At 28.6% G+C, this 15,062-nt stretch overlaps 2 protein-coding genes across 4 annotated transcripts; both read right to left on the reverse strand.

Annotated features, from left to right (window-relative positions):
* Positions 1 to 155: 155 nt before the first annotated feature.
* On the reverse strand, positions 156 to 1,816 carry LOC126848013 (uncharacterized; the record flags this gene model as incomplete). The annotated part of the gene is made up of 8 exons (XM_050588515.1): positions 1,807 to 1,816; positions 1,600 to 1,669; positions 1,434 to 1,511; positions 1,335 to 1,364; positions 775 to 828; positions 465 to 494; positions 362 to 391; positions 156 to 203 (listed from the first exon to the last, which is right to left on the reverse strand). Coding segments are annotated over exons 2-8 (334 nt in total), but the record flags the coding sequence as incomplete, so codon positions are not given.
* Positions 1,817 to 6,754: 4,938 nt separating this feature from the next.
* On the reverse strand, positions 6,755 to 13,687 carry LOC126848012 (zinc finger protein 501-like). Of its 3 annotated transcripts, XM_050588514.1 has the most exons (5): positions 13,507 to 13,687; positions 9,114 to 9,256; positions 8,468 to 8,743; positions 7,249 to 7,870; positions 6,755 to 7,080 (listed from the first exon to the last, which is right to left on the reverse strand). In XM_050588514.1, the coding sequence occupies exons 2-5, from the start codon at positions 9,221 to 9,223 to the stop codon at positions 6,922 to 6,924; spliced, it is 1,167 nt and encodes a 388-aa protein (XP_050444471.1). In that variant the 5' UTR covers positions 9,224 to 9,256; positions 13,507 to 13,687; the 3' UTR covers positions 6,755 to 6,921. The 3 variants fall into 3 exon arrangements, with proteins under 3 accessions (XP_050444471.1, XP_050444470.1, XP_050444469.1); XM_050588513.1 differs by having other exon boundaries at positions 6,755 to 7,870; positions 9,114 to 9,205; XM_050588512.1 differs by having other exon boundaries at positions 6,755 to 7,870.
* Positions 13,688 to 15,062: the final 1,375 nt, after the last annotated feature.

The following is a 15,062-nucleotide window of genomic DNA, read 5'->3' on the forward strand; positions in this document are numbered from 1 at the left end:
ACGAAATGAACGGAATGGCTTCAAATGATCTTTAACATCAAGTTGAAAATACTTAGCTTATGACAATGATTTCAAACCGAAAGTTTTTAAGTTCAATTGAATTTTCTATCAGTTTTGTAAAGTGTTTGTGAAAATATGTTGAATTTTATAATTACCTAAGCCTTCGTGCATTTCTCGTTGCAGTTCAAGCTCCATTGCGTGTTCTAAAATTTAAAACAAAACATATTTTTATGTTATTGTTTGCCATAACGATAGACATCTATCGTTACGGCAAAATTAATAACCATATGATTGCTATCATAATTTAAAAACTAATGTAAAAGCCGTGTGTAATGTTTTATAAATATGAAATAAGAATTACGGATAACAGGGTCTTCATTGAAGTTTTGTTCTGAAATTAAAAAGGAAAACATTTTATACTTGTGAACAACCAACAACTATATGGAAATATTTTCAACTATTACCAGGTAGTGCAAACATAAAAGTCAATTTCTCTGAAATTATGATTACAAAAAATTAATTTTTAAACAATATTAGATAACTTAATTTCATGTTCCATTATAAATTTAAAGGAGAAAGTCAAGGTATAAAATACACGTTTTTATAATAATAAGCAAGTTAAATATTCAAATAAAAAATTGAGTGATTTAAATTTAATATTTATATCACTCATAAAGTTGCATTGATATATTGTTTTTACAAATAATTGTATCGTTTCCAAAACATTTTTTCTGCTAGCATACTTAATCGGTTTTTTTGTAGAATAATAGTTACCCATTGTGACCGCATTTTGACAAACAAAATGTGTTATTTTGCCACGAACGGTCCCTAAAATATATAAATAATTAATTGAGTTAATAAAAAAAATCAAATGAAATTTTAATGCGACATAATATGTAGAAAAATGTTCTGAATAGAAGTACATTTTAGTTAAACGTGGCCCATTTAACTCTAGTGATAAACCGTGTTGGAATTTTATTAGACAATTATTCTATAATATCTATTCTAGATTATCAATCATATTGTACAAACTGAATTATTATATAATCATATTATTCGTGCGGGACACTCTTTTGAAAAATATTGCATTATAGTGCATTATTTGAGCTTTTTATCCTCATCAAACCTCGACTTCGCCACTGTTGATAACTCCTGGAGTTCTTCGGTAAAAACCTTTTTTTTTAAATACAATACACACACAAGCCAATAATCGGAAACATTTTTTTTTTGTAGAGATTATAGCTGATAAGTACAAATTATCTTATAGTCAGGCAAATGGCAAGTACAAAAAAAACATTAAACTTATAGTATTTATCATTTTAAGTATGTCTTACTTTGTTTAACATGTTTCTTAATGAATGTGTCTGTAATAAATTATGTATAAAAACTGTAAGTGGTAAAACTTAAAAAAGTATTTTGTAAACAAAACTGACTTGTAGTATGAAGCCTCTTTCTATTCTCTAGATCGGCTGATCTTTCCATTTCGACTAATTGTTTATCGTCTTCTTCATCTGTAAAAAAGTTATTTAATTTTGTTTAGATTTATATAAACCTAAACCAAGTACCCTGAGCAGGAACTTGTAAAAACGAATTACATACCACTACTTGCCAATACGTTTAAACACAGTACAACACAGCACAGTAATACATACAGAACTTTCATTTTTGTCTGCAAATATTAATTTAAAAATGTTATATTAGACGGAGGTATACTTACAATGAAAACTAAACGTTTTTTGCACAGTTCCTATTTGTACATTTTTTAACTCCAAGCAGTATTATTTCTTTCTCGTTATGTTTACTTACTTACATTGCTTTGACAATTAGTTAAAACTTCTATTGTTATAAACATGCCGGTAAAACATCATGGTTTTCTTACATTGATGCAAAGATTTCTTTACAACAACATATTAGATACGATTACAGAAAATATTGAAAAACGATTATTGACAAATGTACCTATACTAGTTATAAAAAATAATGACTTTACACGCATTTCAGAGTACGGTTGACTTGAATAGAGTAGTTTTCGATAGAAACTACACAGATGTAGAGGCCTCTTAATTATGTCAAGACATTCTATGTCTATTCATTCTGGTAGCCTAAGACAACTGTCTTAAAACAACTGTTGTATTTTACAAATACAATTTTTAAAGTTTTACTATTTTTTTTTTTATGAAAAACAAATGTTTTTTTGACTTTAACATGTATTATTATTTGTCTTTTTGAACGTTTCAGTTAACTTGCATACCTTATTGTTACATATATTATATCGAACACAGATTTTGTATTAAAACCAATAATAATACTTAAACAAACAGTTTTTTGACCCAAGTATGTCATGTATTCTAGTTAACACATTTTTTATTACTGTGTTCATATTATCTGATGTATTAATAAATAAATTAAATTCCTCTTCATTCATTAATGTGTCACAGTTAAGAAAAATAGTATCGTTAAACATTTTCTATAAAATCAAATTAAATGTAATAACATTATTGACATAATTAAGAGGCCTCTACATCTGTGAGTTTCTGTCGAAAACAACTCTATTCAAGTCAACCGTACTCTGAAATGCGTGAAAAGTCAATAATTTTAATAACTAGTATAGGTACATTTGTCAATAATTGTTTTTCAATATTTTCTGTAATCGTAACACGTAAGAAATGTAAATGTTTACACTAGGACAATTTATTAGAAAAATAGTTATTTGGCACAATGGTTTTCATACATTACAGTACATATACATATACAGAGTTTATTATAGGCCACTCAATATCTCACTTAGTTCAATTAATAATTTAATATTCACACAGACACTCATCTCGGATGACATTACAATATCCTGTAATAAAATTGGGACTAGGACATCCAGGCTATGTTAGGTTAGCGGTCAACACAGGGTCATACGTGGATCATTTGACGTTTCACTAAAATTTCATATTTTTCAAATCATCCAAAATGAATTTAGTTAATATTTATTCAGCAATTACTAAGTACCTTTAATAGGACTAAAAAGTAATTTAAAATAAATAAATTAAAAAAAAAAACTCTTTTAAAAACATGCTTTTCTAAAAAATAGAAAAAAATTAAACCAAAATGTAAAAAATAATTTTACTACAACAACAATTTACCAACGAATATTGTAGAACATTTTATTTAAAATGTCATTTACTTTGAAAACAACCGTTAAACATCTTTAATTGTTTTACTAAAAAGAAAAGTGTGAGCCCTATTCAACAAAGTCTAGATTCATTCAGTTAAGTATTATAAAATATATGTGTTTCTCACATATTAAACCTAATTTTAATTACTAAAAAACTTACAGTATAAAAAATTATCTGAAATGTTAACTGATTAACTTATTATAGACTTGGCTGAATAAGGCCCACGCTTTTCTTTTTAGACAACAATTTAATGTTTAACATTATTTAATATTGTAGTTAATTTTCGGTTGTTTTCAAAGTAACTGCTATTTTAAATTAAATGTGCTACAATTGATTGGTAAATTGTTCTTGTAGTAAAATTATTTTTTACATATTAGTTCACCTTTTTACTATTTTTGAGAAGAGCATGTTTTTAAATTGAGAATAATCTACTAAACATTTTGACTGATCGATAACAAGTTTTGGACAACTATTTGTGAAGTACTTATACTTTTAATATTAATAATATGTGTACCCAACAATTTCTGGTGATATTATTCAGTTAGTGCAAAACACTTGTTTAAAAAATACATGTTTTTTTTATGTTCAATATGTAAACATATTGTTACTACCTCTGGAGGAACAGCTAAAATAAATATCATATAAGTATAATATGGTATACAAAACTAAACAAGTGCTGAAAGCCCTACACTAAAATGCTAAAAAAACAATTCACATAGATTCTAAATACAATAAAATATCACGCCAAATTATTCTATACAAAAACTTATTATAATAATAAATTATCACACCAAATTATTCAAATAAAAGTTCTTTGTTTAAAAATGAATTTGAATAATTTTTAAAATTATCATTTAAATAGTCTGTAAGTGATTTTTTTAAGTAATTATATTTAAAAATATTATTTTGTAGGTATACATCATTAATATATTCTACATTTAGAAAATATATAAAACCAGTAAATATAAGAAAACAATTTCGTATATTACTTACTTAAATAATTGCAATAGTAGTTATGCTGACTGCTTCAACGGTTTGTATACGACTTATCGAATGGCTTATATTTTGTTGACCGAAACAATAAAAATCTAGATGTATTTTGCAATATTGTTTATGCGAATTTGTTAACATAAGCAACATTAGTCATTTTTTGTTATGAATAACATATTTATATTATTCTGAAGCATACTACCAAGTAGGGTATAATATTGTGCTCAATATTATACAGGGTGATTTTTTTTCGGATTAGGTACGAAAATATGTGCGCGCAAAAACATATTTTTCCATGTTTGTGTTATTTTGTTAGGTTTTTTTTACAGTAAAACATGTTTTTTAGCAATAATTCAAATAATTTTTTACGATTTGTGCGAAGAAACCAATGTACAACAGCATGTTTTTCTAAGCTCGTGTTGATCTTATCGATACAGGGTGTCCCGTCAGGTTTTAACAACACCTTGAATTTAGATTGAGAACACTTTAGGCTATGATGCACAAAATGTATTTCATCAAGCAAATGTATGAAGGTCATTGTAACAAATGAACATAGATTAGACTTTAATGTAGTTCGATAACACAATAATTATACTAGTTAATAATTGTCTACTATGTACAACGCGAGTATGAAGTGCTCACAAAAACAAAACGGATTTAATTCTACAACATTGATTAGTCAAAGCTCCTCCACATAAAGTCAATAACAATATATAATAGCTTATAGGGAAATAACTGAATGTTTGTAAAATGTTAAAATATGTTAAATCAAGACATATTAAATAGAAGTCGCGTTGTTCGTCTTCCAGATCTAACTATTCGAAAAAAAATGAAAGGTTTTTTTGGTCATTTTGTTTTTTAAAAAAAATAAAATTAAACACCCAGTTGTCGTTAAGTTAAATTTTCAGTAACTTTAAAAATAGTTATCCAAAACGGGTTATCGACCAGTCAACATTTTTAGTACATTATTCTCAATTCAAAAAGTGAAATGAAATAAGAACAATTTTTGTAAGAACAAATTATTGTGAATTCAGGATTTTAAAAATTCTCAATTTTAAGGACGAATATTTAAATTGTTAATTTTCACTTGGGGGTGGGAATGGGTTGGGGGATGGGTGTGGGGGTGGAGGAGGGTGGGTATGAGGTTGGAGGCATATGTTGTATTCACAACGTTCAAACCAAAACTGAGCTAAAATGAATCTGAGAGGTCATATTTGTATGAATTCTTTTAAACCAGATAATAAACAATAAAATATTAGCCAGAAACTTGAAATGTTTTAATATACTAGCTACTTTAGATACTAGCATGTTACTGCTTGTTAATTATGATAAAGTACATTATCTAAAATTCCACCACTACTCGTAATTTATTCGGTACTTCGACGAGACATGAAAATGCTCTTTCGTGGTTGCAGACTCAGCTGAAAAATGTTTCTCGTTCAGTTAACTATTTAATTTCTAATAATTATACCATACCATTAGAACCACTTTATAATCTGCATAGTTGTTTTGTTGGTTGAAATTTCAATAATAACCTAAAAGTAATATATTATCCGATGCTTACAAACTAGTATATGATATTATAATTACATACAACTGATTGGTATAAAAAGTTTAGTACAAAGCGTTTAAATATCAAACAATTAAAAAATAAATAAATATGAACAATAGATTTTTAAGTAAAATCGACTTAATATTACACAAAAATATGTATATATATATATTTTTTATACTAAAATTATATATATTAACTATAAACACAACTATATGTATATATATATACACATACACACACACACACACACATACTACGCTTACCGGTAGTCCCTGGTACAAAATCTATTATACAATAATTTTAAAGATTTAATTATTTAATTGTAACCGCTTTATTTCAATATTGTATATTAAATGATTTTAACTACCAGATGTTTAAGCTAATTAACATTAATAAAAACAAAAACACATTTTGTGTGTAATATTAAGACGACTTTACTTAAAAATCTATTGTTAATATTAATTTATTTTTAATTGTTTGTTATTAAACGCTTTGTTACTTTTTATACCAATCAGAGTTGTATGTAATTAATTAACAAAATTATTTTTTTAAATTGTGCCAGTTTCAATGCGTAGGATAACATTTTTTTATTAAATTTTAAATTGGTGTGCTCTTAGAAGCGTTCTATTGGAAATAGAAACATATATTTTGTGCAAAAATAGAGGCTATATGCAATACTAAAGATGACAAAATTTGTTTTAAATAGTTAACTTTTTGCCGTGTTTTAATTTTAGTTTTTTGAAAATGTTAAGGGTGAAGTAGATTTTTTTAATATTTACTCCCCAAAGAAAAATTCGATAAAGTTTGTGCTTTATAGAGCTGCTTCTCGAAGGTATTGGTCTAGTATTACAAAAGCTACAGTGTACACACAGACACAAAAATAGATCACATTCTTGTAAAATCAATAGCCTCTCAATCGGACTGGAAATAGGTGAACAAAAAAAATTAGATGGAAAATAGTTGGCTAGAAAACATGTAACAACATGCAAATATTCTAAATTTTAGTTATAATATAGAATAATATATCAAGCAACAATAATTAATAAGTTAAGTTACCATCTGACTTACAAATACAATTATTAAAAAATACATATTATATCCATTACTTATTTATAACATTTAAAAATATATTTTATGTAGGCCTTAAAGAACCATAGAATATAATATCCCAATTGATTTTTGACGAATATGATTGAATCATAAATATTGTCACTTGTGGTGATTTTCGCCAGCATGCACGAGTTTGTGTCTAGTGAAGTTGGATTTATAAGCAAATGATTTTAAACAAATGGCACATTTGTAACGCTTTTCTCCAGTGTGGACAAGTTCGTGAACGGCGAGTTGGTTTTTCCGAGAAAATGACTTTAGGCATACATCACATTTGAAGGACTTTTCACCAGTGTGCACAAGTTCGTGTGTTATGAGGCTCGCTCTTTGAGTAAATGATTTTAAACAAATGGCACATTTGTAGGGCTTTTCTCCAGTGTGGACAAGTTCGTGAACGGCGAGATAGTCTTTCCGAGAAAATGACTTAAGGCATACATCACATTTGAAGGGCTTTTCACCAGTGTGCAATCGTTCATGTGTTATGAGGTTTGATTTAACAGGAAATGACTTTAAACACACTGCACATTTGTAGGGCTTTTCTCCAGTGTGGACACGTTCGTGTTTTACGAGATGGTCTTTCCGAGAAAATGACTTTAGGCATACATCACATTTGAAGGACTTTTCTCCAGTGTGGACACGTTCGTGTTTTACGAGATGGTCTTTCCGAGAAAATGACTTTAGGCATACATCACATTTGAAGGACTTTTCACCAGTGTGCACGGGTTCGTGTTTTGTAAGGTTCGATTTTTGAGAAAATGATTTTAAGCAAATGGCACATTTGTAGGGCTTTTCATCAGTGTGCACGCGTTCGTGTTTTGTGAGGCTCGTTTTTTGAGAAAATGACCTTAGGCATACAACACATTGATAGGGCTTTTTACCGGTGTGCACGCGTTTGTGTATAGTAAGGTTCGATTTATGAGAAAATGATTTTAAGCACGTGGCACATTTGTAGGGCCCTTTTCCAGTTTTTACGTGTTGGTGTTTTGTTACGATGGATTTTGCAGAAGATCCTTTGATCTTTTTATTCGCTTCATTACCTGTACCATTGACACTACAACAAACCATTGTCAAGTAATAATTAATAACGTTTTAAAAACAAGTTATTTATCTCACAAATTATAAATTATTTGTATTATACATTCTGTTATAACTGAGTAAACATACCAATTGTGCAAAAAGATAAACTAGTAAGATTTGACTAATTCATCCAGTTTAATATATATACAAGGTAATTTTAACCCATCCTTTAGTGACTTATAAATTTACGTTAACGAACTTGCGTTACCAGCTAAACTCAAACTCTTTTCAAACATTTTTAACATTAGGGTTTTAACTCATAAAGGAAGGTTGAAAAATTAATCACTGACAAATTAAAAAAAAAAATAATAACTGATTTGATTATGTGAATACCCATAATAGTCTATTTTATAAATTGCAATTTTTTCATTATTTACCCTTAATTTCGATTATAATGCAATCCTTATAGTTGTAACTACTAGTTTAAAATTATTTAAGCGTTAAGATGCGAATTAGTCTGTATATTCTTAAACAATATGTGACTAAATTAATAAAAACGATATCGCGCTTTTATCTAAACAACAATAATATTTGACAACTATATATTACACCAAATAATAATTTGCTTTACCTGAATTTATTTTTGACAACTTGTTTTCTAATGCTATTCCGGATTTTTGAGTGTTCACTGTGCGTCAGAGTAATGTGTCGTGTCATTTTCTTTTTGGTAGCGAATGACTTGTTACATAAATCACAGACAAATGTACATATTTCGTCCAAATCGTGATTTGTCGTCGGCGTACCAGAGAGATAATTTTCTTCAATTTCAATTACAGACTCAAAACGATTACTACCCAAAACGTCTACCTCAACTTTCATTGTGGTTTTGCGGCACGTACTGATGTCACTAAAAACAAAAAACAAAATTAATTTTAAAGCTGAAAAAAATAATTTAAAAATATCTGTTAAGAATCATGCAGCTCTTGTAAAAATTTGATTTATCTAAAATGTTCTATGTGCTTCGTATATACAATATGCATATCTGTTAATTAATTTAAGGTCAACCCAAATTTGAAAAGTAACACTTTTAGCTTCAGTTGGATGCTAAAAAGTTAGTGGTTTTTTTTTTAACAATATTGGTTGATTCTTTTTGTAATCAGATAAATACAGATAATATTTAAAATACTTCTGCACCTATTTAAAAACAATTACAAAACATAATCATATCCAAATATTTATCACAATATTTAAAATATTTAATTTAAAAATCACATTACTTATACGCATATTCATCGGTTGTTTCCTCAGATGCTTGGGTAAGCTGCTCTATTGACTGTTTATTTTCATCCTCTACTTTTATCTTGGTCTCCTGGAAATAATTGTCCATTTTTAATTCTCATTTGGTTCCTCACTAAAATAACTATAAAAAGAAATTAGATTTAATAACGGAACAAAAACACATGATTTATCTTAACAAAAAAAAGTACAGCCCGATTTTAAACTCATTTAAAAATCAAAATACAAGGTCTCACATAAATAAATAAAACAAACATAACCATAATCATATTTGTTCAAAATGTTAACTACAGTTTTCCTACGCCAAAAAATAAAATCTGTTTCAATTCTCATCTAAATAATAAATGTATATAAAAATATTTTTTATTTTCTGAACAACGTAGATTATACTTGTTAAGAGGACGTCGCAGTCAAATATTTCGTGTACTAAAACACCGCTTCGGACTTCAAATAGTACTCAGAAACTATTAATCGTAGAATAAATCTAAGGATACCTAAAGAAAGCCTGGAATGTCTACTATGTGCGTATAGAGCCATATTTCCAAAAAAAAATTGTTTACTCATAGTTATTTCAATAAGAATTTTTACTTTTTTCAAACGTTCATAAAACCATTGTAAATAAAGTTATCGAAAAAAACTCTCTATAGGCACGTAGAAAAAGTTCTGATCTTTCATATGGTACTATAAACAATTTTCTACCACCAAAAGCGTACGAGTACTATTTGAAGTGCGAAGGGATGTTTTTTGAATTTTTATAATAATTATTACGTCGAGAGCTGGCGCGCCTAGCGGCCAATTTACTACATATCTTTATACGTTCGGAAAACCGGTTTTGGGCCGACTGCCGTAGCGCGGCGACAGCGATAACGTCAACGGTGACACCGCAATTATATTATTACCTGAAGTAAAAACAGATAACCCAATTTTTAACAATCAATTCTCAATAACAAACAAGTATTATATTTTACTTGCGCAGCGATACTGTTATTTAATAATTGCTATTTTATGTTCATTATTTTATAGAAAATTAGCTGAAGAAGCCAGTCGCTAAGTCACTTGTATGAAAAAGGTAGCAATTGTAGTAAATTATAATTTGTAAAAATTGTGATTTAAAAAATGGTTTAGGGAACGGGGGAGGGAGGGGGGTTATTGCACACTGTAAAAAAACGGAAAAATATTCAAATACCTCTCCGAAAAACCGAAACATTGTAATACAATGTTTACACCCCAGACCAAAATTAGTGTGGGGCCCCCTCCCCTCCTCAGACCAAAATTGGAATTTTTTAAGTTGCTATGTGTAAATTAATCAACAGTCAATTTTTAGTTGCAATAAATCATATAGATCAGTAATGTATTTTAAACAACATTTTGATTTTTGGGGGGTCTCCATTTCTTTTTTGTATTACCTGGTGTCCGTAATTTCTATATTCTTATTTTTCGTAAAGACGGTTTTTTACTCTCAATCTAAGCCACCCCCCTCATTCAATGCCGACCACTAAAAACGTATTTATCTAACATAAATATTTGAAAAATGAATTTGTCAAACGGTCTAAGTGCCAAAGTATAAAAATTGAACTTTATAATTTAAATTGTATTTTATCCATTACCGGTGTAGTGCACCGGTCGGATGACCGCGTACAAAACACCGTAAACGACCAACGTTTGTAACGAAAAACTAGGAGTAGGTTTTTTAATGAATAAGTTAAACTTTTGAATTAATTGTAATAGATATATAATAATGTTTAATAAATTTGATATAATAATAATGTTTAATAAATTTGATATAATAGTAATGTTTAATCAATTTTGAAGTTAATAACTGAGTAGTGCAATCAGTCCTATCGTTAATTGACTACCGACTACTCGACGCCGTCGCTCTACTCGAACATAATCAAATAATCAATTAAAAGAATAAAGTATAATTAAATTATTACAAGGGAACACCCATTGGTCACGTCTTAGTGACCATGCATAGACGCGAAAGAAGGACATGCCCTTATAGAGACCCATGTGCACTACGTGGGTTTACTACACCGGAATGAATTTTGTAAATTTCAAGTAAGGAATAGATATTTATTAAAAAAAACAATCATATTTAAAACTCAAAAATATGTTATGTTTCCGCTAGTAAAATAAAAAAAATCAAATTATAAAGTTCAATTTTTATACTTTAGCACTTGGAACGTTTGACAAATTAACTCTTCATTTATACTATAATTTATTTTTCTATATAATTACAATTTATAAATTAAAGAGTATTACTCACAATATATTTCAATTATGATTTCGTATTCTATTTTTTCTATTTTTTTTTTATAACAAAGCTAAATTCCGCAACAATGTCGGCGGTGACCACCATAATTTTCGGGATAACAACAGATAATCTAAGCTTATCTAATTACCTATATTACTTGTAAATATTGTAGAAATATGACTTTACTTGGGAAATACTGTATTTTTGTTGTACAGAGAAGCCACATTTTTATTTTTCCTATTGTGTTGTGTGTTTTATAGATAAAAATTATAATACAAAATTTACATATGTACACATTGTTTTTTTATGAAATAGTATTAGATTTATATATAATTATTATTTAATGAAATAAATCATAGAATATTATATATGACCCGTCCAGCACTTAAAGTTTATAACGGATACTCGTACCATTATGCAATTATTATTCTATTGATGAATTTTTATAAACATGTTTTCAATTATTAATTTTGGATTTCTAAATGAATTATCAGAAAGCTGAAATGTTTTACATAAAATACTGATTTTTAATGATTTTGTTTGGTGACCTATAATACTATAAAAAAAAAAAACAGTAAAAAAGAAAAAAAACTAAAATATTCATTACGACCATGGACAATATAGGCTAAGCAAATTTGGAAACACGTATTTTATTGTAACAGACATGCAAAATAAGTATGCTCCAATATAAATGTTAATAAGTAAGTACGCTATACGATATTATGAGAAAATTATTTATACGCTAAAAAAAAGTAATTAAGTTATCAGAATGATTCAAACTATGATGGGTATTGTATTTTCTACTCTGTCCATTGTTATATAAATGGTAATGAACAGTAGCTATAAAAAAAGATTTACTCGAGATTGTAACACGCGCGCGAGCTCGCGAAGTAGCGAATGTTTACCGCGACGAATCATACGTTTCCAGCATAATATTAGTTTTTACTAGATCGGCTGTCGGTGATAGAATAATGTGCCGCTCTGATAATACTACAACGCGCCGCCGCAGCACTCGTATGGGCGTGACTATAAACCGCCGCCGCCGCGCCGAGACGGAGAATAACGCCATCTCTCGGGAGTTGTATACGTAACACTTTACCTGCGACGTCCTCTTAAGAAAGAAAATATACTTGGTAACATAAAAAAATTGATAATAACATTAATCAAACTATTATTAATATGATTAACGGTAATTGGCTTTTGCCATCGCACCAATTGATGTTATATTTCTCGTCATAATATCGACTACCCTATTAAGCAACGCAGTGTTTCACTTTTTCCAAATTTTTTCAGGGAGAGTAAAATGAAAATTTAAATATAATTCAAATTTACGTTTATGAGAAAAAAATAATTTTATTTCTAGTCTGTTGAGATATAAGACTATTTCCGTTAGAGCAAACCACAATCTAATAATATAAGACGTTGACTAACTTGGTACAAAGATAAGTCAGTATAGGTTGTTTAAAGATGATCTATAGCATAATATGAGCAGTATATCATTCATACATGTATTATTAATATTAATTGTTAATAGAACTCATAGTTAACAATAAAATAGCTAACAATGTATTATCAATGGTTTATAAAATTAAAAAACAAAATTGCGCAGCTAACTACCACTACCACTACTACTATTATTATTGTAAGTTATCTTGCCGACTTCAAAAATTACATTACATTTTATATATGGTTTGATAGAAATATTCTCATATTTTAATAAATATCACCATTTGAAATGGCCTTACTCTGGTCGTACATGTTGTCAAATGCAAGTAATTGAATAACACACAAAACTTTTCTCACAATGTTCTTAATCGTTCAGTAGTAGGGGTGCACATTTATCAAACATAGGAAAAAGTGTTTTTTATTAACGAGGCCAATTTATTAAAGAAAAAAGGTGGCATCTGCTGCATAATATGGCTGTAGTGACTAGAGTTATCGTGTCTACAGCTGTTGATAGCGATTCTCACTCTACGAGTCTAAAATTGATGTACGCAAGAATCGTTTAGACCGTTTTAAATATCACTGTCGTACTTGTATACTACTTATGTAGATTACTAATCAATTGGTTAGGACAAATGAAACGATAAAAATCAACCAAAACGTTACTCGGTACTTACTGATACGCGGCTACGAAACCCTCGGTCGGAGCTCCTAGGCACTGAACTTAAAACGACAGGTATAAAATCTTAAATCATACACTTTAACGAAATTTAAACAATTTTCATATGTAAACACACAACATTATATTATGAGTTTTAAAAAAAATAATAACAAATCCACCTCGGTGTTGACAGTCTACTGTGTATACAACCTACTTGATAAGAATGTGTACAATAAGTGATAACTGCGGCGGCCGCGATGGCAGGCTGTAGGTATAAATCAGTGAAGATAAATATTTCAGCGCGCGGGATCGGGGCTTAATTTTTAAATGTCAAGTTGATCTCACACATATAAGGTTATGAGAAATAAATATATTCACTAGAACAAAAGTTACCCATGCCGTATTACGCAACTCTTTATCGCTACTGTTATTTCTCGTGACACTTATCATGTGTGTAGTTCATATTTTATACTACATTTAAATTAACTATATATATATACACTTCAATACACACACTATTCATTTCTACATAGTCCGACCTTAATTGATTTATAATGGGGTACTATTATGCAATCATTTGTTTATTTATTTATATTACCTTCATTCGTTTATAATATGTATATGTTCTAGTAATGTTGGATAATCTAACGATGCTAATATTTTTTTACTTTGTGCACTGACCATGCGACCGTCTAGTCAATAAAACTGATTAACACTAATTCATCGGGTGCCAAATCTGGTGTTATACTCAAATAGGTTTTTAGTATTCAAACTTATAAAACAAATTTAAAAGTATGTAAAACAATACTTACAACATTTTAATGAAACGATAATTAATAATTTACTAACGGTCATTTGTCTTTTGAGTTTGTAAAGAAAAACTGTTTTTCAAACATACTTACACGTTTTGTGTAAGTATATTATATAATATATAAGCGATGGCCGCCGTAGGTAGAGTGTGTTATATTGATATCTATCTATATATATAAAAATGAATATATATATATGTTTGTCCTAGAACTGACTTTTTTAAAATCTTATTTGTAATTGTTTTACTCAGCCCTGGCAAACTAAAGCTGGGGCAACGCCGGGTCAGGACAGCTTGATATAGTATAAAATATAGGCTTAATTTTAATATTATTTTTGTCTAAATTGTTGTCTCGTTATATCTGGAGAATCGATAAAGTTAAAATATGATTTTGGCTTTTTTTAGGCAGGCGAGCCAGTTCACAGACAATAAGGACCAGAAGAACTTGACCCACAAACGTTATAAGTTACTTTATACTGTAAAATATTTATCAAATAATTATTCTTCAATACTTATTATATTTTGGACAAATCATTTAGTCTACTATATTGAAAAGGTTTCTACTAGCGCATATGACGTGTACAGGCGTGCATTAACCCTGTTTTATAATTATATATTTTAATGATGTCCATAGATTTATCTTCTATATATACATATATATTTTTCATTATGTAATATTAAACATATTAATTTTACAAACATTTAAACACTTTAACCTTATTTAGCCATTTTTTCAAATGGATATAATTAGTTAACACAATTAT

This window comes from Adelges cooleyi, unplaced genomic scaffold (assembly GCF_023614345.1).
Source record: "Adelges cooleyi isolate 19-005CV unplaced genomic scaffold, UGA_ACOO_1.1 ACOO_flye_CR_arks_rails_tigmint_CR_PRNA_149, whole genome shotgun sequence".
NCBI classification, from domain to species: Eukaryota; Metazoa; Arthropoda; class Insecta; order Hemiptera; family Adelgidae; genus Adelges; species Adelges cooleyi.